This window comes from Hyla sarda, chromosome 3, assembly GCF_029499605.1.
Source record: "Hyla sarda isolate aHylSar1 chromosome 3, aHylSar1.hap1, whole genome shotgun sequence".
Taxonomy (NCBI): Eukaryota; Metazoa; Chordata; class Amphibia; order Anura; family Hylidae; genus Hyla; species Hyla sarda.
The window spans coordinates 21,207,507-21,233,205 of record NC_079191.1 but is presented as its reverse complement, the minus strand read 5'-3'; the positions used below and the strand labels follow the sequence as shown (position 1 = coordinate 21,233,205).

Genomic DNA, 25,699 nt, shown 5'->3' with positions numbered 1-25,699 from the left:
ATCCCATCTGATGGGGGAGCTATAGATAGTCTATGTAAGGAAAGAAATGGTTACAAGAGGCATGCAGTGCATTCAAATAATGTTTGAGATTTTAGTATCACAAGCTATTCCGGCATGCTGGGAGTTGTAGTTTAGCATCAGCTGGAGGCACCCTGATTGGAAAACACTGCTGTTGAGAGCATTGTAATATAAGAAGACAACAATATTATAAATAGCACCTGGATGGTAGGGAATCCTGGAGATAAAGGGGTACTCCACTGCCCCAGCGTATGGAACATTTTGTTCCGAACGCTGGGTGTGGGCTGCGGGGTCGTGACGTCACGGCCACGCTCCTTGTGACATCACGGTCACGCCCCCTCAATGTAAGTCTATGGGAGGGGGCATGGCGGCTGCCACGCCCCCTCCTGTAGACTAGCATTCCGGGGGCGTGGCCATAACATCACGACCCCTCAGCCCTCACTATGCATTCAGAACAAAATGTTCCGAACGCAGTGGAGTACCCCTTTAAATTACTCGTATTTTTGGAATAAAATTACAACCAAGCTTCTCCAGGTGTGTTTTTCCTCCCATTATCTGCAGGCATCTCTCACTGGTTTCTTCCATTTGTCCTCAAGAAACTAAAGAAAATAAATAATAAAAACATTATGAATGATTAAAAGTCAACAAGGAGGTTTTTGCTTTTTGTCATTATGGCTTTTGGATAGAATTCTACCTGCCTGATTATAGATTTATTTGGCCATAGAGTTCTGGTGGGATTTACAGACAGGCCTATAATTATGGTGGACCCAATGTTGGATTGGGGCTCTATGGGCCGACTAGAGAAAATGATCATAGGGAACCACTATCCGTTCATATAGAACATGTGCATGTCTACAAGGAAGGCATGGAAAAAAACACATAAAACTGAGTTTTTCCCCTTTTTTTCCAAAACCATTTCTTGTGTAAATTTTTCAGAAAAATTGAGAAATACGGAGAATGGAATATGTTCTTTTAGAATGATAAATAATACTATATAGCATTTAGACCTTCATTAAAGATATCTAAAAATCTTGGTAAGTTCTACAGTCTTATCTGAAGACAAGCAAATCCTGGAATACAATTCAAATGCTTAAAAGAGTAATATGCATTTCTGTCTCTAGGGGCGCTGCAGTTTGGGTGTGGCTCCATCTTGTTGGTATTACAGTAGATGATGTTTCTGGCCTCTCAGACCTTCATTGACAATTAAGAGGTTAAATGTGTCTAAAAAAAAACTATGGTAATCTTTATAACATTTATCTCTCTGTTTCCTATTAAAGGGGTACTCTGGTGGAAAACTTTTTTTTTTTTTAATCAACTGGTGCCAGAAAGTTAAACAGATTTGTAAATTACTTCTATTAAAAAATCTTAATCCTTCCAGTACTAATTAGCTGCTGAATACTACAGAGGAAATTATTTTCTTTTTGGAACACAGTGCTCTCTGCTGAATCATGAGCACAGTGCTCTCTGCTGACATCTCTGTCCATTTTAGGAACTATCCAGAGTAGCATATGTTTGCTATGGGGATTTTCTCCTACTCTGGACAGTTCCTGAAATGGACAGAGATGTCAGCAGAGAGCACTGTGCTCGTGATGTCAGCAGAGAGCTCTGTGTTCCAAAAAGAAAATAATTTCTTCTGGAGTATTCAGCAACTAATAAGTACTGGAAGGATTAAAAAATTTTTTATAGAAGTAATTTACAAATCCGTTTAACTTTCCGGCACCAGTTGATTTAAAAAAAAAAAAGTTTTCCACCAGAGTACCCCTTTAATGATGCCACCCATCGCAGATAATGTTCTCTCCCCAATCACAGATAATGTTCTCTCCCCAATCACAAATAATGTTCTCTCCCCCATCACAGAAAATGGTCTCCATCATGATAGGAAATTGTCTCCCCCATCACAGATACTGTTCTCCCACATCACAGATGACATTCTCCCCATCATAGATAATGTTCTCCCCATCAAACATAATATTTGCCTATTTTCTGAGTTTGACTGACTAGTAAATAGTTTTTTCCTTTCCCCTCTCTCAGTAAAATGGTGAGACCAACATGGGCAACTTCCAGACACCAACTGGGCCTGCCCTACAGATAGGTGACCTGTGGCAAATAAAGAAGAGTAAAGTTGACCCTGAACATTAGGTTTTCATCAGTGTATCCGATCTAATGTCTATGGGGCATGTTCGGCCACCACTTATCTCCCTCATGCACAGAAATAACATGAGTTGGTGAAGTGGCACATAGAGTGGCTCAAGAATGGGATTGGTCGAGCCGAGCATACATATTCACTAGGAATCAGGACATGTGTTACGATCGATCCTTTCTTTTCCCATTGGATAATTGTTTTGGACCAATGCCAACCACTTACCTGTTACATAGGTTGCATCAAATTCACTGAGAATGGAATTGCCTTTGGTCACAAACTCTACCAGCATGTTACGTCCAGAAGAAACCAGAGGTAGGATTAGTTTAGATCCAAAGGTCTTATCCAACAGAACGGGTGATGAATTGGTGACACCATCATAGACTTTAATATAATCAGTAGAAAAGATCTTAAGATAGTAAACCTGCAATAAAATCTGAAAAAAAAAAGAAGGTGGCCATTAGTTAAAGGGGTATCAGGCCCCTAGACATCTTATAGGGATAGGGGATAAGATCTCTGATCGTGGGGGTCCCACCGCTGGGGACTTCCGCGATCTCCCTGCTGCACCCGACGTTCGTTTACAGCGTCGGGTGCAGTGATGTCATGGCCACACCCCCTCAATGCAAGTCTATGGGAAGGGGCGTGACGGTCTCCTCCCATAGACTTGCATTGAGGGGGCCTGACCCTGATGTCATGAGCGGGGCGTGACCGTGACGTCAAGAGCCTCTGCCCCGCACCGCCAGTCACCTGGCATGGAGCGAAGTTCACACTGGGGTGGATATCTGGGGTGCCGCAGATGTCTAGGGGCAGAGTACCCTATAAAGACCAAGCTACAAAAACTTTCACTAAATCTGTTTTGTATATTAGTTGATTTAATTTGTTTTCAAGGATTTTACCTTTCCTTTCGGGACTTGGATAAGCCAGAGGCAGTTTCCATCATATTGTTTTGCAAATAAACTGTTCCCGGAGAAAGAGCCTGAGGTCTCCATTAATTTCTTCCTACAAAGGTCTTTATTTGTGGTTATATAAAAGAACATTGTTAGTGAGCAGCATAGAATTCATGAAATAAAATTTTTAGGATATCAGAGACTAGATAAGGTAACGAAAAGAATTTACTGCAATTATAGTAGGCGTTTATTTTCATCACATCCAGATTACTCATCCCTGTTCTCTGTCCAATAGGTATTATAGGGTCAGGCTTCGGGACTAAAGTAGGTAAATTGGGGCGGATGGAATAAGTATACCTATAGAGAGAATAAATTACAAAGTGAGTACCATATTAATGAAACTGTAGACTTGTATAGGTTGGTACAAAAAATTCAGTATTTGCCTACCTACACCTCTATTCCTATGGAAAAAAAATATTATGAAGAAAACTTGACCCGCAGTAGGGGCTAGACATCTTAAAGGGGTTATCCAGGAATGGAAAAACAGTGCTAATTTCTTTCAAAAACCAGTCCCCGTCTGTCTCCAGGTTGGGTGTGGTTCTGCAGCTCAGTTCCATTGAAGTGAGTGGAGCCAAGTTGTAATACTACACACAAACTGGGGACAGACGTGGAGCTGTTTTTGAAATAAATTAGCTCTGTTTTTCTATTCTGGATAACCCCTTTAACCCCTTAAAGGGGTACTGAGTACTCCACCCCTAAACATCTTATCCCCTATCTAAAGCATAGGGGACAAGATGTCTGATCACGGGGGTCCTACTGCTGGGGACCACCGCGATCTCCCTGCTGAACCTGGCATTCCTTTAGAGTGTCGGGTGCAGCGCCGGAGGCTCATGACGTCGCGGCCGCGCCCCACTTGTTGCGTCACACCCACGCCCCCTCAATGAAAGTGTATGGGAGGGGGCGTGATGGCCATCATGCCCCCTCCCAAAGACTTGCATTGAGGGGGCATGGCTGTGATGTTATGAGCTACTGCTCCGAATTGCCAGTCATCAAGATGTCTGGGGTGCCGCAGCCAAGATCCTTTGGATAGGGGATAAGATGTCTTGGGGCGGAATACCCCCTTAAAGGACCAGGCCAATTTTTATTTTTGCATTTTCATTTTTCTTCCTCACCTTCTAAAAATCATAACTCTTTTATTTCCATCCACAGACCCATAGGAGGACTTGTTTTTTGCGTCACCAATCTTTCTTTGTAATGACGTCACAAATTTTACTATAAAATGTATGGCTGGCGCAACAAAAAAAATTGTTATTTATGTATGGAAATTAAAAAGAAAACCACAACTTTGCTCATTTTGGTAGGTTTCGTTTACACGCTGTACACTTTACGGTAAAAATGACATGTTTTCTTTATTTTGCGGGTCAATACAATTAAAATGAATCCCATGGTTACATAGTTTTCTATTATTGTACTGCTTGAAATTTTTTTTTGAATGTTTAACCCCTTAAGGACTAAGGACGTATGAGTACGTCCTTGGTCCCGCTCCCGTGATATAATCCGGGGTCCCACGGTGACCCCGCATTATATCACGGCGGGCCCGGCGTCATAGTGAAGGTGGGACCCGGCCGCTAATAGCGCGTGGCACTGATCGCGGTGCCGTGCGCTATTAACCCTTTAGCCGCGCGCTCAAAGCTGAGCCACGTGGCTAAAAGTGAAAGTAAAAACTGCCGGTTAGCTCAGTGGGCTGTTCGGGATAGCCGCAGCGAAATCGCGGCATCCCGAACAGCTTGCAGGACAGCCGGAGGGTCCCTACCTGCCTCCTCGCTGTCCGATCGCCAAATGACTGCTCAGTGCCTGAGATCCAGACATGAGCAGTCAAGCGGCAGAATCATCGATCACTGGTTTCCAATGAGAAACCAGTGATCAATGTAAAAGATCAGTGTGTGCAGTGTTATAGGTCCCTATGGGATAACAATGATCAGTGTGTGCAGTGTTATAGGTCCCTATGGGATAACAATGATCAGTGTGTGCAGTGTTATAGGTCCCTATGGGACCTATAACACTGCAAAAAAAAGTGAGGAAAAAAAGTGAATAAAGGTCATTTAACCCCTCCCCTCTTAAAAGTTTTAATCACCCCCCTTTTCCTATTAAAAAAACACAGTGTAAATAAAAATAAACATATTTGGTATCACCGCGTGCGGAAATGTCCGAATTATAAAAATATATCGTTAATTAAACCACACGGTCAAAGGCGTACGTGCAAAAAAATGCCAAAGTCAATATGTCCTATCAATGCAAAAATGGTACCGTTAAAATCTTCAGATCACTGCACAAAAAATGAGCCCTCATACCGCCCCATACACGGAAAAATAAAAAAGTTATAGGGGTCAGAAGATGACAATTTTAAACTTATTAATTTTCCTGCATGTAGTTATGATTTTTTCCAGAAGTACGACAAAATCAAACCTATATAAGTAGGGGATCATTGTAATCGTATGGACCTACAGAATAAAGGTAAGGTGTCATTTTTACCTAAAAATGTACTAAGTAGAAACGGAAGCCCCCAAAAGTTACAAAACAGCGTTTTTTTTTTTTCAATTTTGTCGCACAATGATTTTTTTTCCGTTTCACCGTAGATTTTTGGGCAAAATGACTGATGTCATTACAAAGTAGAATTGGTGGTGCAAAAAATAAGCCATCATATGGATTTTTAGGTGCAAAATTGAAAGAGTTATGATTTTTTAAGGGCAAGGAGCAAAAAACGAAAGTGCAAAAACGGAAAAACCCCCGTCCTTAAGGGGTTAAAATCACCCTATTTTAACCACCTATAACTTTCTTATTTTTCCGTATACGGGGCTGTATGAGCAATCATATATTGAATTTTGATCTGTAATTTTTATCGGTACCACTTTTGAATATAACTTTTTAATCGCTCTTTATAACAAAAATTTGGAATGGCATGTGACAAAAAGGAAGCAATTTTGGACTTTTTCTTCTTCTTACGTTTACTCTGTTCACTGCACGGGATCATAAACATTATATTTTGAAATTTCTGAATTTTTTGGGGATAAAATGAGAAAAAGTGGCCATTTAAATTTTTATTACTTTTTAATTACACTTTTTTATGTCCCCATAGGGGAATATTTATAGCAATCAATAGATTGCAGATACTAAACAGTGCTATACCAGTGCGTTACTGGCACCCTGTATATTGCCTTATCTGTGTGCAACCGTTAGGCTAGGTTTCCACATAAAAACGAAAATTAAAAATAATTTTCAATCAGGGACCAATTTATGTGACATAAAAATGTAGCCGGCAATAATAAAAATTTATAAAGGGGCCATGTAATTGTAAAGATAATATATTTTTTTCAAAAAATTTTTTGAAACTTTTTATAAAAAATTTATTTTAATTGTGTTTTATAAAGTGTGTGTGATTTTTACTTCTTTTAAACTTTATTCTCTTTATTTTAAACATTATTTAGGTACTACTACTACTCCCAAAAAACAAGACCTCAAGTGGAATTCTAGCCTAATACTAAGCATCTACCCACCTCATGAATAGTAGGTGTGTGAATGGTTGTTTATCAGTATTTTGCATCTGTGTGACCTCCCCTTATATAGCATTGTGGCTGATTTGCTTCATAGTGGGAATAGCCTGCCTTGTGTCAGTGATTAGTAAGTGGCCTTTTTTCTGTGATTTTTTTAGTCATTTATGTCCCTCTTTTTTTTATATATAATCTTAGTGTAGGGACTCGCAAGAGACTAAGGACCCTTGATGTGGGTTTCAAGCTTGCGTATTTTAGCCAAAATATTAACCAATACCTCATGTTTATCATATGAGTGTGTGTATATATATATATATATATATATTTGTTTTTTTTTGTGATGTGGCCTGGGGAGCCCGGGGTGTCTGATCGAATGGTATGGGCATCACTAATAGGCGACCTCTCCTTATATAGCATTGTGGCTGATCTGCATCATAATGGGAATAGGTGTCTAACTTGCCCTTGTACCAGTAACCACTAAGTGGCCTGTTTTCTGTGTATTATTATTATTATTATTATTTTTTGTGTGTGATTATGTCCCTTTTTTCTGTGTTTTTCTTTAAACATAGGCATAGCACTGATCAGTATTATCGGCGATCTTCTGCTCTGGTCTGCTCGATGTCAAACCAGAGTAGAAGACAACGGGATGATGGCCGGAGCAGGTAAGGGCACCTTTGGCCGCCATGTTGGATGATTGGGTCCCTGCAGCAGCGCCTCAGGCGATCCGATCATCCTAAGAGGACCACATTACCGCAGATGCCATGATCTGTATTGATCACTGCATCTGAGGGTTTAATTGCGGACATCAGCGCGTTAGCTGATGTCTGCCATCAAAAGCGGGTCCCTGGCTGCTGATAGTGGCCGGAACCTACCGTGCATGATGCGAGCACCACTCCGGTGCTTGCGTCATGTACAGGACATAAAATGCGTCCTGGTGCAATTACTGATAATATTTTTAAATGTTATGTGACAGGGTTGTTTTTTAATTTTAAATGTTTTATTTTTATGGAAAAAAAGAGGGTTAGTTTTTATTAGAGGAAGGCCTTTTTTATATTAAAAAAGAACAAAACAAATTTGTTTTTATTTAAACTTAAAGGAGTAGTCCAGTGGTGAACAACTTATCCCCTATCTTAAGGATAGGGGATAAGTTTGAGATCGCGGGGGGTCCGATCGCTGGGGCCTCCTGCGATCTCCTGTACGGAGCCCCGACAGCCCGCGGGAAGGGGGCGTGTCGACCTCCGCACGAAGCGGCGGCCGACACGCCCCCTCAATACAACTCTATGGCAGAGCCGGAGCGCTGCCTTCAACAATCTCCGGCTCTGCCATAGAGATGTATTGAGGGGGCGTGTCGGCCGCAGCTTCGTGCGGGGGTCGACACCCGCTATCTGGCTGGAGAGCCTGGCCCCCGTACAGAGAGATCGCAGGGGGCCCCAGCGGTCGGACCCCCCGCGATCTCAAACTTATCCCCTATCCTTAGGATAGGGGATAAGTTTTTCACCACTGGACTACCCCTTTAAAAAAAAATGGGGGGGGGGGGTGATTCAAATTGTAATTAACTATTATTATTATTTTTCATTGTTTTTCAATATTTCTTAGTTCCTATTGGGGACTAATAGGGCACGCTCACACACTGCGCAGTGAACATTAACATCAGTGTGAATGAGTCTTCTGCGAGACCCGTTCACACTGAGGAATTTCAGCGGCGGACAATTCCACCGCCACAGCATAACATTGATCAGTGTTATTGGCGCTCCTTTACTACTGCCTTCCATGGCTGGCTGCAGTATACAGCAATGATCAGACAGCACGGAGCATGGTAAGGGACCTCCGGCCATCCTCTCAGTTGATGGGGACATCACAATTTCACCGTAATTATCCCAATCAGCATCCCTGAGCTAACCGGCAGTTATTTCAGGACTTTTAGATGCCGAGATCATTTGATCGCAGCGTTTAAAGGGTTAATGCCAGACATCACCGTGATTGATGAAGTTCGCCATTAGCCACAGGTCCCATTTATGATGCGCGCTGCATAGTACAGTACTCATCCCTGATATTTGCCGGTGGGTAGGTATCTCATGCAGATGTCAAGTATCAGTCCCGATACCGGTATCGGGACATCCCTATAAATTGAATGAGGTATGAATACAATAATATATGTGGACTTACATGGGGTAATGCATCAATGAGGTATAATCGTAAGGAAGGTCCAAGGTGTTTCCGTCATTAATGTCAAAATTGCTTGTGGCATCTAGAAGATGGGATCAATGTTATTCCATATTACCACAACTGTATTTAGGAATTTATCGGGTTCTCCAATGAATGGTTAAAATATGTGCACGCAGCGCAAAACTCATCAAACACGTTTTTGTTTTAGCCCTAGTTGTTAAACGTATTACCTGGTTCGATGTTGTCCCATAAGATGTCCACGTAGTCATCCCGGTCAGTTCTGCTGTGTTCATGGAAGAAACCAATATTGTGCATAGCTTCGTGTTGTATGACTCCGTACACCATACATTTTGGGCTCTCCAGGCTTACTGTTTGTTTGCCAAAAATTTTTCCAATGTAAGACCAGCAACTACGAATGAGGTGCAAAGAGGAGGAGCTATTAGGTGTATTTCATATAACTATCTTCGAAATTAAACTTTTCTTTTGGAAGATCTGACTCCTCTTGGAAGCTCACTAATCATAAAGTGGTGGCAAATCCGAACATTATGAGTTGGGAATGAACCTTCCATCATTATACCCATAAAATAAATTTTAAAAAACGATGCGGGAATAAATGTTTTTGTGCATTTTGATGTACCAAAAAAATTATATAACAAAAAACACTTCAAAAGGAAAAGACAAGACCTCTCAGAATGGAGCAAATAAAAATAATAATAATAATGTTCTTCTGACACGTCACTGGGTAGTCAACCCACAAAACAGCCCCCAAACGAAACATTGACAACTGCTTTTTGTTTATTCCTTTTTATTTGGAAAAATAGTGCAATTTCTCCAGAGGCCATACCTACAATCGTAGGTCTTTAAAGAGGTTGTTCGGTGAATTTTTATTTTATTTTTTAATGACAATATTTAGAAAAACAAACAACTAATTTGGCCCTTGCTTCAGGATCACCCAAGACCAGATGCTGAGGTTGGTGGAATACATTGTCACTCACTGGCAGCTTCGATATCAACTCGCCCTTCTCGGCAAGTGGTTGGTTTAGCTCTGATGTTTTGGGCACCAGCACCAGGAAGTAGGAAGCAACGGAGACCGAGAGCAGCAATACCAGAGGCTACGGGGGATGGAAGGAGGTAAGTATAGCTTTTTTTTTTGTTATCCTCTATCCAAAAGATAGGGGATAAGATGTCTAATCGCGGGGATCCCGCCGCTAGGGACCTCTGCGATCTCTGCTGCGGCACCCCAGTCATCTAGTGCACAGCCACCATGCCCCCTCCATTAATGTCTGTGTACTAGCTGTCATGCCCCCTCCCATAGGCATGAATCGAGGGGCCATAGCATGGCATGACGTCACAAACACGGGAGCTGTAAGCTTCTGTGTTCCGAACGCCACCGCTGCTGGCCCAGAGATAACGACGGGGGGGGGGGGGGGGGGAGGGGGGGATTGGGCGCTTTTGTCCCATCGGCAGGAAACTCGTGATCAGACATCTTATCCCCTATCCTTTGGATAAGGGATAAGATGATTTCCAGCGGGGTACCCCTTTAAGCAGGCAGCCTTGCCACACAACCCCTATAAAAGTAATAAGCTGCAATACCAGACACAGTCAAGAGACAAGAGGTTCATATGAATTTAAAGGGGTACTCCCATGGAAAACTTTTTTTTTTTTTTAAATCAACTGGTGCCAGAAAGTTAAACAGATTTGTTAATCACATCTATAAAAAAAATCTTAATCCTTTCAGTACTTTTTAGGGGCTGTATACTAAAGAGAAATCCAAAGAAGAAATGCATTTCCTCTGATGTCATGACCACAGTGATCTCTGCTGACCTCTGCTGTCCATTTTAGGAACTGTCCAGAACAGGAGAAAATTTCCATAGCAAACAGTCTGGACAGTTCCTAAAATTTTAACAGAAGTGATTTACAAATCTGTTTAACTTTCTGGCACCAGTTGATTTAAAAAAAAGAAAAAGTTTTCCACGGGAGTACCCCTTTAAGACAATCCCTTTAGGTAAATAGGAGCACTTACCCAGATCCAGACTGTATATAGAGATAGTCTGATTCCGAGCTCCGCTGCACAAACTGCACACAGGTCATCACCTCAAATTCCTTCAAGGCCTCATTGATCAGAGATGTATCTGATCGAGCTGAAGAGGGAAAGAAGTAAAATACTAGTAGCAGAAGAACAGAAGTAGTAATAAAGTAATAATACTATTCCAACAACTAATAATAAAATTATTAAAGGTGTTTTTCAGAGATTTGATAATGGTGGTCTACCCTGATCGAGCATTACGTCTTCATTGTTGCTCACCCTGGCACAGTGCCATACGTAAAGTACATTTGTGATTGATTCTGGTATGGCAGCTCATTCCCATTGACTTGAATGTGGTTGAGGTACAGTTTGGCAGGATTTACCCTGGGTTTATACCATTCCTTCGGTGGTATATGTTGGGAGGATTCTAGACATATACCTCTGATAGAATGCTGCAGTGTACCCATTGTATGTGCATGCAGTGGAATACCTTGTGGGCCCCTAGAAGTGAAGGGCTTCTTTCCTCGGCTTCCTCCAGATCGGGGGTCATCAATACCATGGAAAGTACAGAAATGAGCCAAAATACCTGGCTTTTCCGGGGAAGCCCTGATGAAGTAATGGTCCATACATGGGCGGATACTATATATGGACAGTGACATCATCAGGACTTCCCTGGGCTGAGTAGTGAGGCTCTGTAGTGACCCTTCCTCTCCTCCAGAGTTGTCCGCCATACTGCTACTTTGGAGGGAGTTCAGGACGAGGATAGGAGGGAGGTCCATGCATTTCTGCCTCCAATGATTCTCTCCAGATATGAAAAGTGACATCACTGGAGTTTCAAAAAGTATTAGTTACGGCGTTACTCTTATTTATTTAACTGTTCAAGTGTCTCACAAACACTTCAAAAGTTCAGATCGGTCAGGGTCTTAAGGGGAGATATATTAAAACCTGTGCAAAGGAAAAGTTACCCAGTTGTCTATAGCAACCAATCCGATTGCTTCTTTCATTTTGCAGAGGCCTTGTTAAAAATGAAGGAAGAGAAAGGATTGGTTGCTATGGGCAACTTTTCCTCTGGACAGGTTTTGATAAACCTCCCCCTTAGTGCTGGGTCCCTCACTGTTCATTAGACATAGCCGGTGTAAATGGACGGCAGCCATCAGGAGATGGGCCGGATTATACAGTCAGGGGGTGTATATTAGGCATATATGTCCCTCAGTGTACAACATACATACTGTACCCGACTATACCTACTGTACCTAACACCTGATAGACACCTCCTATTATTTAAATTAAGTTAACGCCCATCTATAAATCCTCATATCTTGGGAATGGAAGGGCCTATCCAGAAACTATAAAAAGGTCTGATCAGGGTATCCTGGAAAAACCCAATGACAATACAAAGGAGACACTTACAGTAGCGAGGATCTATGACGTAGGGTATTTGGGTTGTCCCATTCTTGTTCTTGCTCCACTGGCATCTTCTACAAATCCTGCCATTACGGTACAAATCTACGGCAATATCCCCGTCCTTTAGCAATACAGGAATAGCTAAGAAGATAAAAACATTGTCTTTATTGTTGATAATAATAATAATTCCCTTCAATGCATTTTAAAGAAAGTTTTTGCGATAGATTAGAAACCTGCTACAGCTTCTTTACAGCCATATGGGATCATTCTATATGAGCCAGAAAGTATAGATCAATGTTTACCAACCAGTGTGGCTCAGATTGTCCGGGCATGCTGGGAGTTGTAGTTTTGAAACAGCTAGAGGCAAACACTGGTATAGATGGTAACAAAAGATCATCTTTCCCTCTGGAGGACAGGACCGGTATGTCCATGCTTTTATATGATTGACAGGAATGTAATACTACACTTGATCTCTAGAGGCCACTGCAGGGAAATCTATGATCAGCCACAGCTCAGCCTGATTGGGGAGGTTTCTGAATACGGCCTCGTTCACACGGCAGAATAATCTGCCACAGAAATGCTCATTCCGGCAACCGGATTCTGCAAGGAAATTCATTCCAGTCTATGAGAGGACATTTTTTCAAGGGGTCCTGGCGCCGGTGTGAGGTGAGATTTCCGAACCCATGCAGGAGCGGTTTGGTTTCTGCATGGGTTCGGAAATCTCACCTCACAACGGCATGACTTGCGCTCCGCTGTACATGGAATGTCTGCACAGATTTTCCGTGTGCATATTCCACTGTATGAACATAACCTAAGGCTCTGTTCACATGGCGGACTTTCAGTGGAAAATTTTTGCCAGAAAATTCAAAAAAATTCACTGCACATCGACCTTATTGGGGAATTTTCTGTCCCATTCACACAGCGGAATTTCCACGGCAGACATACTGAATTCAATTCAGAACCCCAGTTCTGAAGTTAGTGGGGCTCTGAATTCGAACGGCATCTGTGTTTTAAAAGTACAAATTCCGCCAAAATTCTGCTGGAATTTGGCAAAACTGTGAAAAAAGCAAAGTTTGCTTTTCTGCTGGAATTTGAGTGCAATAGCAGACATTAGCTGTATATTTCAGGAGCACGAAAAGTACTTAAACTCCCCTCTGTAATCACATGAGCAGAAATCAACACTTTTCAGACTCTTAACCCATCCAGGACAAAGGGCGTACAGGTACGCCCTTGCGTCCTGTTACTTAAGGACCGAGGGAATACCTGTATGCCCTGGTAGCGTTACCGGGGTTTAAACCGTTCTCATGAGCGAAGAACGCTTTAAACCTGGTGGGTCCCGGCTACTATGAGCAGCCAGGACCCACAGTTAATGCCTGGCATTAACCCTTTAGACACTGCAATCAAAACTCTGTGGAGCTGATCAGGACATCTGTGACAATGTCCCCGGGAGGGCCCTCACTTGCCTTCTCGCCGCCCGATCGGTCTTCTGCTGCTCCCACCTAGCCATGCAGGCTGGAGCAGCAGAGCACCGATAACACTGATCAATTATATGCAATTAGAAAATTCCATGTTGTAGCCCACTTATGGGGACAAAAAAAAAAAAAAGCGAATTAACCCCTTCCCTTGTAAAGTTTGAATCACTCCCCTTTTCCCATTTTTTTAATCAAAAAATTTAATCAAAAATAAAAATAACCATATGTAGTACCGCCGCGTGCGTAAATGTACAAACTAATAAAATATAAGGTTAGTTAAACTGCACACGTGGTGTACACGTAAAAAATGACCTAAGTCCAAAATTGTGCATTTTTGATCCCTTCATATACCATAAAAAGCTATCAAAATTCCCATCAAAATAAAAACTGTACCGATAGAAACTACAGACCACGGCGGGAAAAAAAGGAGCCCTCATACCGCCCTGTATGCAGAAAAATAAAAAAGTTATAGGGGTCAGAAGAAGACAATTTTAAACATACTAATTTTGGTGCATGTAGTTATAATTTTTTTTTAAGTAGTAAAACAAAATAAAACCTCCATAAATTAGGTATTCTTGTAACCGTATGGACCTACATAATAAAGGTAAGGTGTCATTCTTACCAAAAATTGCATTGTGTAAAACAGAAGCCCTAAAAAGTTACAAAATGGTGTTTTTTTTTTATTTTTTCAATTTTACCCCACAAATATATTTTTGGGGTTTTGCGGTAGATTTTGTTATTAAATGATTCATGTTATTACAAAGTACAATTGGTGATGCAAAAACAAGTCCTTATATGGGTCTGTAGGTGCAAATTTGAAAGGGTTATGATTTTTAAAAGGTGAGGAGGAAAAAAAAGGAAAGTGCAAAAATAAAAATTGTTCTGGTCCTTAAGGTCAAAATGTCCTTAAGGGGTTATTAAAAGCTTTACCTTTGTCTTTGTTAGCTTCCTCGATGTATTCATATATAAAGGGGAAGTTGTTATCTGTAGAGACAAGATATATATGAATATACAGTAAAGCCATGTTTACATAGTGTATTTTAAAGCATATTTTAATAACAAAAATGTGTCCATAGATATTTTTTAATTTATAAAAAAAGTTTACCTAAAATTAAAAGCAATAAATAAAAATTAACATAAGCCAAATGTGCCCGCTAAATAAGGAAAAAAAAAGGGTCGTAAAAAAATATCACTATAATTTTACAATCTATCACAATCGTTTTACAGGAACAATACTGCATGTAAATAGCCTAGAATGTGTGAGGTCAAGGAGCCATCAGTACAAAGACCCCCCCCCCCCCCCCCCAAAAAAAAAATTCAAGATAAGGGGTTTTTCCATATGGATAAATAATGAAAGTTTGATTAAAAATTATAATTTTATGTTTGTTTATCAATGTAAATACAAATGTTGTTGGTCACATACATATACAGTAGATGAGACGGTCCAATATACAGTAGATGACACCGTCACATATACAGTAGATGAGACGGTCCAATATACAGTAGATGAGACCGTCACATATACTGTAGATGAGACGGTCCATTATACAGTAAATGACACCGTCACATATACAGTAGATGAGACGGTCCAATATACAGTAGATGAGACTGTCACACATACAGTAGATGAGACGGTCCAATATACAGTAAATGACACCGTCACATATACAGTAGATGAGACCGTCCAATATACAGTAGAGGAGACGGTCCAATATACAGTAGATGAGACCGTCACATATACAGTAGATGAGACGGTCCATTATACAGTAAATGACACCGTCACATATACAGTAGATGAGACGGTCCAATATACAGTAGATGAGACTGTCACACATACAGTAGATGAGACGGTCCAATATACAGTAAATGACACCGTCACATATACAGTAGATGAGACCGTCCAATATACAGTAGAGGAGACGGTCCAATATACAGTAGATGAGACCGTCACATATACAGTAGATGAGACGATCCAATATACAGTAAATGAGACCGTCACATATACAGTAGATGAGATGGTCCAATATACAGTAGATGAGACGGTCCAATATACAGTAGATGAGACCGTCACATATACAGTAGAGGAGACGGTCCAATATACAGTAGATGAGACGGTCCAATATACAGTAGATGAGATGATCCAATATACAGTAGATGAGACAGTCCAATATACAGTAGATGAGACGGTCCAATATACAGTAGATGAGATGGTCACGTATATAGTAGGTAAGACGGTCCAGTATACAGTAGGTGAGACAGTCACTTATTCTATCTATCTATCTATCTATCTATATATATATATATATATATATATATATATACTGAAATATGAAAATAGCGAGGACTCACCCTTGCTTAGCTGTTGAGCTCCAGGCACCTGTAAGAAATAATTGACTATTAGGTCTAAGAAGAAAGCTGAGGACAGTCCCATCATGGACCCTTGTATAAGAATGGGCTATGTACAAGCAATTCATACGTTCTAGCTCTTTAAAGTCATAATGATAAGAAACAGATGTGTGAATTCTGACTTACCGGTCCTGTTCGAGCCTCGCCAGCTATACACAGCAAGAGCGCCAACCTCATCCACCCCATGGTCTTATCCTTGTAGGTCCCAGCTGGTCTAAAATCTACAATGGAAGCTGTGCAGTATATAAGTCCTCCAGAGGACAGGACCAACCAGTTACCACAGGGACATGACCTCTTAGCAACCTAACAAAGGGAACAAAAACATGTATTTCCAGTCAGGCCTGTGAATCCTGGAAAACTCCAAGTGACCTGTCAGGGCAGCACCATGAATGTATATCAGAACACAATAAAAGTGGAGGTGCTGACTAATGCTATATGGAGAAATAAAAAATAAAAAATTCTCGTTGTGTCGAAGTCATCAACTTCTATTTTGCTGGTTTATCTGTGTCTAGAGTTGTTGGTGACAACGAATATACAAATATAGTCACCATGGAAAAATAAAACTTCAACATCCCCCCCCCCAAAAAAAAAAAAAGATAAAAGAAATGTAAAAATAATTCTGATTGTGTTCTTGTCTTCTTCTTCTGTTTCATGTGTTTCAAGGGTAGTTTGGGGACACACATATCACCAGGGACCCACCGCAACTGTCAGTAGCAGAGCTGTGCTCCGATCCTTACAGTTAACCTCGTCAGTGCTGCGGTCAGTGTGACCACAGCGCCGATCGTGGTGACAGAGGGAGCTCCCTCTTTTCTCCAATGAGACCCCACGATGAGATCACATTGGTAGCCATAGCAACCAGAGACCTCCAAATGGCTGGTTACCTGGCTGCAGATAAATAAATAAAAAAATACAGTAAATAAAAGATAAACAATAAATAAATAAATAATAAATTAAGAAATAAATAAGCATACACAATCTCCCTTTCTCCCCCCAAAAAAGAATTATATACACATATTTTGTATTGCCATGTCCAAAACAACCCAAGGAATTAACTAATCACATTGCTTAATCCGCAGGATAAATGCATAAAGAAAAAAAAATGTATAAAAACCTTGACAAATTTACAGCTTTATATCAATGTCGCCTCTGTAAAACTAAAATAAAAAGTGATCAAAATGTATCATGTACCCCAAAATGGTACCACAAAAAACGTCAACTCCTCCTGGAAAAAATGTTGCCATCACTCAACATTGTCAGTATAAAAATTAAAAAACAATACAGCTCTCAGAAAAGGACGATGCACAAACAAGATTTTTTTTTAATCAAAAATAGTTTTTATAGTGTAAAAGTAATAAACCATCAAAGTTCATAAATGAGGTATTGCCATAATTGTACCGACCTGCAGAAGAAAATTTGCATGTCATTGATACTACAAGGTGAACACTGTAAAAATAAATAAATAAATAAAATAAAAAAATATATATAATAATAATAATAATATTCTTGCCAAAATGAGTGCTTTTTGGTAATCCTATCTCACTAAAAATTTCATAGAAAGTGATAAAAATGTCAGACATACCTAAAAAAACGTACCATTGAAAACTGCCACTTATCCCGCAAAAAATAATCCCTCACACAGCTTTATTGGTAAAAAAAAGTTAGAGCCCTCAGAATATGGTGAAACTCAATTTGTATTTTTAAACAAAAAAATTTTTTTTGTTATGTAAATGGGATAAACCATAAAAAAACGTATATATAAATTGGGTATCGCCATAATCGTAGTGAACGGCAGACTAAAAATAACAATTTATACAGCATGAAGAATGAGAGCAAAAAATTTTATAAAAAAAACAATGGCAGAACTGATTTTTTTAATTTTTTTTTATTTGTATCACCATAAAAAAATAAAAAATAAAGGAATAAAAAGCAATCAGGGTGTCACATCTACCCCAAAATGGTACCAATGAAACTATCAATGTGTCTTGCAAAAATATTTTGGAACCCAAAGGCCTCTGCATCTTTACAAAATATCCTAAATAAAAGGAAGACCCAAAATCCACACGGTGCTCCATCATGTCTGAGGCCTGTGTGTGATTCATGTAGTGCACAAAGGCCACATAAGGGATATTTCGAATTACGGAAATAAAGATTGAGTTGCATTTCTCTGTCAGCACTGGTGTTGCTCGCGAATATTCGCAATGCGAATTTTATTCGCGAATATCGCATATTCGCGAATTTGCGAATATTCGCGAATATAGCACTATATATTCGTAATTACGAATATTCGTTTTTTTGTTTTTTTTCACAGTTCACATCACAGTGATCATCCCTCTCTGCTTCAAGCTTGTGTGGTGTAAAGAAGGCTCTAATACTACTATGCTAATTTTCGCATATGCAAATTTTCACTTATGCTAATTTTGTATATGTTGATTTTCGCATTCGCGAATTTTCGCTTATGCGCAAATAAAACGAGAATATTACGAATATGCGAATATTCGCGAATATATGACGAATATTCCTCCATATATTCGCGAATATTCGCGAATTCGAATATGGCCTATGCCGCTCAACACTAGTCAGCACCCGCTGTGTTACAGAAAAGATTGAGCAAAATGGCACATCTGCAAAAAACTAACACCTACAGTCATGGCCGTAAATGTTGGCACCCCTGAAATTTTTCTAGTAAATGAAGTATTTCTCAAAGAAAAGGATTGCAGTAACACATGTTTTGCTTTATACATGTTTATTCCCTTTGTGTGTATTGGAACTAAACCAAAAATGGGAGGAAAAAAAGCAAATTGGACATAATGTCACCAAACTCCAAAAATTGGTTGGACAAAATTATTGTCACCCTTAACTTAATATTTGGTTGCACACCCTTTGGGAAAAAAACTGAAATCAGTGGCTTCCTATAACCATCAATAAGCTTCTTACACCTCTCAGCCGGAATGTTGGACCACTCTTCCTTTACAAACTGCTCCAGGTCTCTTATTGGAAGGCGCCTTTTCCCAACAGCAATTTTAAGATCTCCCCACAGGTGTTCAATAGGATTTAGATCTGGACTCATTGCTGCCACTTCAGAACTCTCCAGCGCTTTGTTGCCATCCATTTCTGGGTACTTTTTGACTTATGTTTAGGGTCATTGTCCTGCTGGAAAACCCAATATCTCGGACACAAACCCAGCTTTCTGACACTGGGCTGTACAGTGTGACCCAAAATCCGTTGGCAATCCTAAGATTTCATGATGTCTTGTACACATTTAAGGCCCCCAGTGCCAGAGGCAACAAAACAACCCAAAACATCATTGAACCTCCACCATATGTCACTGTAGGTACTGTATTCTTTTCTTTGTAGGCCTCATTCCATTTTCGGTAAACAGTAGAATGATTTGCTTTACCAAAAAGATCTATCTTGGTCTCATCTGTCTACAAGACGTTTTCCCAGAAGGATTTTGGCTTACTCAAGTTTATTTTGGCAAAATGTAATATTGCTTTTTAATGTCTCTGTGTCAGCAGTGGGGTCCTCCTGGGTCTCCTCCATAGTGGGGTCCTCCTGGGTCTCCTCCACAGTGGGGTCCTCCTGGGTCTCCTCCATAGTGGGGTCCTCCTGGGTCTCTTGCTTAGTGTTTCATTTCATTTAAATGTTGACAGATAGTTTGTGCTGACACTGATGCTCCCAGAGCCTGCAGGACAGCTTGAACTAGGAACTTGTTTGGGGCTTCTTTTCCACCATCCGGACTATCCTGCGTTGACACCTTTCATCAATTTTTATGTTCCGTCCACGCCCAGGGAGATTATCTACAGTGCCATGGATTGTAAACTTCTTGATAATGTTGCGCACTGTGGACAAAGGCAAATCTAGATCTCTGGAGATGGACTTGTAACCTTGAGATTGTTGATATTTTTCCACAATGTTGGTTCTCAAGTCCTCAGACAGTTCTCTTCTCCACTTTCTGTTGTCCATGCTTGGTGTGGCACACACAGACACACAATGCAAAGGCTAAGTGAACTTCTCTCCTTTTTATCTGCTTTCAGGTGGGATTTTTATATTGCCCACACCTGTTACTTGCCCCAGATGAGTTTAAAGGAGCATCACATGATTGAAACAATCTTATTTATCCACAATTTTGAGTTTGGTGTGACATTATGTCCAATTAGCTTTTTTTCCTCCCATTTTTGGTTTAGTTCCAATACACACAAAGGGAATAAACATGTGTATAGCAAAACATGTGTTACTGCAATCCTTTTCTGTGAGAAACACTTCATTTTCTAGAAAAATTTCAGGGGTGCCAACATTTTCTGCCATGACTGTAGATGGTTGATAAAGTTCCCAAATGTGATTTGGATTACATTGAGGGGTGCAATTTTTATAATGGGGTAATTTATAATGGGTTCTTACATACAGACCCCTCAAATCCACTTCAGAACTGGTCCATGAAAATGTCTAATTTTAAAATTTTCTCTATAACTTTGAAAATTGCTGCCAAATTTCTAATCCCCGTAATGTCCTAAAAAAGTAAAGGGGCATTTAACAAATGATGTCACCATAAGGTAGATTAATAACTAATTTATATGGCATGATTATTTTTCTTACAAGTAGAGAATCTGAAATTCATAAAAATTCTAAATTTTAAGTTTTTACCAGAATTTTGAAGTTTTTCACACAAAAATGCAGAATGCATTGACCAAAATTTAACACTAACATTAAGTACAATATGTCATGAAAAAACACTTTGATAAGTTAAAGTGTCCTAAAGTTATCACAACATAAAGTGGGACAGGTCAGATTTTTTAAAATGGGCTTTGTTCCTTTAAGGGGTATTCCACTGGAAAACTTTTTTATTTTTTTTTAAATCAACTGGTGCCAGAAAGTTAAACATATTTTGTAAATTACTTCTATTTAAAAAAAAATGTTAATCCTTTCAGTACTTATCAGCTGCCATTGTTCTTCCTCTGTCCATCTCAGGTACTGTCCAGAGCAGGAGCAAATCCCCATAGCAGAGGGTCAGCAGAGAGTACTGTGATCAGACAGAAAGTAAATTAAAAAAGAAAAGACGTAAATAGACGTGATTTACACGTTTGTTTAACTTTCTGGCACCAGTTAATAAAAATAAAAAAAAACTTAAATAAATATATATATATATATATATATATATATATATATATATAATTATATATATAACTTAAAAAAATGGTGCGGCACTCCAAGTATCCAAAAAATAACTTATTTATTCCACATGTCAAACAGTGCGACGTTTCAGCCCCTCAATGGAGCTTTTTTCAAGCATAGTGATACCACACACAGGCTGGGGTTATATACCCAGCTCAGTAATAAACAGTAATTACATAATTAATCAATACAGTGATAAAAATACATAAAATTACAGTGCAATTTACAAAAAATAAAGTGCTAAAGAGTACCATAGGTACATATATAATGTGTACAGTGTCACAGTGAAAGTTTAAAAGCAATGTGGCTTGAATATACAAAACTCCATCATAATAATAGTTAATAATACACCACTGATGCATATAAACATTAATTAAATATACAAAAATATATTTAATTTGTATATTTAATTAATGTTTATATGCATCAGTGGTGTATTATTAACTATTATTATGATGGAGTTTTGTATATTCAAGCCACATTGCTTTTAAACTTTCACTGTGACACTGTACACATTATATATGTACCTATGGTACTCTTTAGCACTTTATTTTTTGTAAATTGCACTGTAATTTTATGTATTTTTATCACTGTATTGATTAATTATGTAATTACTGTTTATTACTGAGCTGGGTATATAACCCCAGCCTGTGTGTGGTATCACTATGCTTGAAAAAAGCTCCATTGAGGGGCTGAAACGTCGCACTGTTTGACATGTGGAATAAATAAGTTTTTTTATGGATACTTGGAGTGCCGCACCATTTTTTGAAGTTATCAATTGGCTGTGATCGAGCCTGAGGAGCTGGCACCCGTCTACCCTGGTATAGTAGTGCTGCATTTTTTTTGGACATCTAATTATATATATATATATATATATATATATATATATATATATATATATACTAGGTTTTTCCTTCCTAATCCTTGTTGTGGAGAAAAATCAACAGAGGAGGAAGCTTTTCACTTCATATCCCGTCCTCATATATTGTTGTCATATCCCGTCCCCATATCCCGTCCTCATATCCCAACCTCCTATCCCGACCTCTTGTCCCATCCTTCTATCCTGTCCTCCTATCTCGACCTCCTATCTGGACCTCCTATTCCGACTTCCTATCCCATCCTCCTATCCCGTCCTCCTATCTCGACCTCCTATCTCGACCTCCTATCCCGTCCTCCTATCCCGACCTGCTATCCCATCCTCCTATCCCGACTTCCTATCCCGTCCTCATATCCCATCCTCCTATCTCAACCTCCTATCTCAACCTCCTATTTCGACCTCCTATCCCACCCTCCTATCTCGACCTCCTATCCCGACCTCCTATCCCGTCCTCCTTTCCCGTTCTCCTATCTCAACCTCCTATCTCGACCTCCTATCCCGACCTCCTAACTAGACCTCCTATCTCGTCCTTGTATCCCGTCCTCGTATCCTGTCCTCCTATGCCGACCTCCTATCCCAACCTCCTATCTCGCCCTCCTATCTCGACCTCCTATCCCGACCTCCTATCCCGTTCTCCTATCTCAATCTCCTATCTCACCCTCCTATCCCGATCTCCTATCCCGTCCTCCTTTCCCTTCCTCTTATCTCGACCTCCTATCTCGACCTTCTATCCCGACCTCCTTTCCCGTCCTCCTATCCCGACCTCCTATCTCGTCCTCCTATCTCGTCCTCGTATCCCGTCCTAGTATCCCGTCCTCCTATGCCGACCTCCTATCTCGACCTCCTAACCCATCCTCCTATCCTGTCCTCCTATCCTGTCCTCCTATCCCCTCCTCCTATCCCAACCTCCTATCCCGACCCCTAATATGTGTACCAGGTATTGAAATATCTCCAGCCGTACGTAAGTAATGTGGGAACATACATTTCCCATTGATTTGCATGGGACTTTAAACAAAAACCCCAACACTCACAAATGGGGGTAGTTAAGGGTTAAACTATCCTATATTTCAAGTGGACATATAAGTTACATGTGACCAAGTATTATCGAAATATCTCCAGCCGTTTGGAAGTTATGCAGAAACATATATTTCCCATTGACTTGTATGGGACTTTAAACATAAACCCCGCCCCTGGCAAATGGGGGTGAGTAAGGGTTAAATTACCTATCCTATGTTTGTTGTTGACATATAAGTAACATGTGGCGAAGTTTTATGTTAATATCTTTAGCCGTTTGGACGTGATGCTGAAACATACAAACACACGTTGAGTTTTATATATATACTAGCTGAGTATCCGGCATTGCCCGGTTTTTCCTTCCTAATCCTTGTTGGGGAGGAAAATAAACAAAGGAGGAAGCTTTTGACTTCATATCCAGTCCTCATATATTGTTGTCATATCCCAACCCCATATCCCGACCTCCTATCCCGACCTCCTATCTCGACCTCCTGTCCCGACCTCCTATTCCGTCTTCCTATCCCGTCCTCCTATCCCGTCCTCCTATCCCGACCTCCTATCCCGACCTTCTATCTCGACCTCCTATCTCGACCTCCTATCCCGACCTCCTATCCCGTCCTCCTATCTCGACCTCCTATCCCGTCCTCCTATCCCGTCCTCCTATCCCGTCCTCCTATCTCGATCTCCTATCCCGACCTCCTATCCCGTCCTCCTATCCCGTCCTCATATCTCGACCTCCTATCTCAACCTCCTATCCCGTCCTCCTATCCAGACCTTCTATCCCAACCTCCTATCCTATCCTCCTTCCCGTCCTCCTTTCTCGACCTCCTATCTCGACCTCCTATCCCATCCTCCTATCTCGACCTCCTATCCCACCCTCCTATCCAGACCTCCTATCCCATCCTTCTATCCCGTCCTCCTTTCCCGACCTCCTTTCCCGTCCTCATATCTCGACCTCCTATCTTGACCTTCTATCCCATCCTCCTATCTCGACCTCCTATCCCGACCTCCTATCTCGACCTCCTATCCAGACCTCCTATCCCGTCCTCCTATCCCGACCTGCTATCCCGTCCTCCTATCCCATCCTCCTATCCCTTCCTCCTATCCCATCCTCCTATCCCGACCTCCTATCCCAACCTCCTATCCCAACCTCCCATCCCGTCCTCATATCCCGACCCGTAATATGTGTACCAGGTATTGAAATATCTCCAGCCGTACGGAAGTTATGTGGGAAAATACATTTCCCATTGATTTGCATGGGACTTTAAACAAAAACCCGACACTCACAAATAGGGGTAGTTAAGGGTTAAATTAACTATCCTATATTTTAAGTGGACATATAAGTAACATGTGACCAAGTATTATCGAAATATCTCCAGCCGTTTGGAAGTTATTTCTTATTGACTTGTATGGGACTTTAAACATAAACCCCGCCCCTGGCAAATGGGGGTGATTAAGGGTTAAATCACCTATCCTATGTTTGTTGCTGACATATAAGTAACATGTGTGCCAAGTTTCATGTTAATATATTTAGCCGTTTGGACGTTTTTGTGGAACATACATACATACACACACGTACACACACACACATATATACATACATACATACACACACACACACGTTGAGTTTTATATATATAGATATACTTGCAGAGTCCCTGGCGTTACCCGGTTTTTCCTACCTCATCCTTGTTGGGGAGGAAAATCAACAGAGGAGGAAGCTTTTGACTTCATATCCTGTCCCCATATATTGTTGTCATATCCCAACCCAATATCCCATCCTCATACCCCGACCTCCTGTCCCGACCTCCTATCCCATCCTCCTATCGTGACCTCCTATCCCGTCCTCATATCCCGACCTCCTATCCTGTCCTCCTATCCTGTTCTCCTATCTCCACCTCCTATCTCCACCTCATATCCTGACCTCCTAACTCGACCTCCTATCCCACCCTCCTATCCCAACCTCCTATCCCATCCTCCTATCCCCTCCTCCTATCTCGACCTCCTATCCCGACCTCCTATCCCAACCTCCTATCCCGTCCTCCCATCTCGACCTCCTATCCCGTCCTCATATCCCGACCTTCTAGCCCGACCTCCTATCCCGTCCTCCTATCTCCACCTCCTATCTCGACCTCCTATCCTGTCCTCTTATCCCGTCCTCATGTCCCGACTGTCACGATTCGGCTGGCTGGAGGTGGATCCTCTGTGCCAGAGAGGGATTGGCGTGGACCGTGTTGGTGGACCGGTTCTAAGTTGCTACTGGTATTCACCAGAGCCCGCCGCAAAGTGGGATGGTCTTGCAGCGGCGGTAGCAACCAGGTCGTATCCACCGGCAACGGCTCAACCTCTCTGACTGCTGAGATAAGCGTGGTACAAGGGAGTAGACAAGAGCAAGGTCGGACATAGCAGAAGGTCAGCGCAGGCAGCAAGGATCGTAGTCAGGGGCAACGGCAGGAGGTCTGGAACACAGGCTAGGAACACACAAGGAAACGCTTTCACTGGCACAATGGCAAGATCCGGCAAGGGAGTGCAGGGGAAGTGAGGTAAAAGTAGGGAAGTGCAAAGGTGAAGG

At 41.0% G+C, this 25,699-nt stretch overlaps 1 protein-coding gene across 1 annotated transcript; it reads right to left on the bottom strand.

Annotated features, from left to right (window-relative positions):
- Positions 1–494: 494 nt before the first annotated feature.
- Positions 495–16,805, bottom strand: LOC130360507 (astacin-like metalloendopeptidase). The gene is made up of 12 exons (XM_056563008.1): positions 16,767–16,805; positions 16,194–16,370; positions 16,011–16,038; positions 14,592–14,645; positions 12,196–12,330; positions 10,783–10,900; positions 8,990–9,168; positions 8,760–8,841; positions 3,275–3,402; positions 3,055–3,167; positions 2,384–2,594; positions 495–617 (listed from the first exon to the last, which is right to left on the bottom strand). The coding sequence occupies exons 2-12, from the start codon at positions 16,251–16,253 to the stop codon at positions 610–612; spliced, it is 1,116 nt and encodes a 371-aa protein (XP_056418983.1). The 5' UTR covers positions 16,254–16,370; positions 16,767–16,805; the 3' UTR covers positions 495–609.
- Positions 16,806–25,699: the final 8,894 nt, after the last annotated feature.

Bases quoted from the DNA above. Each gene is read 5' to 3' on its own strand.
- LOC130360507 (XM_056563008.1), bottom strand. From the start codon at position 16,253: ATGGGGTGGATGAGGTTGGCGCTCTTGCTGTGTATAGCTGGCGAGGCT. The intron at 16,039-16,193 runs GTAAGTCAGAAT...TATTTCTTACAG, and splicing joins GCGAGGCTCGAACAGGACCG to GTGCCTGGAGCTCAACAGCT. The intron at 14,646-16,010 runs GTGAGTCCTCGC...TTGTCTCTACAG, and splicing joins AGCTCAACAGCTAAGCAAGG to ATAACAACTTCCCCTTTATA.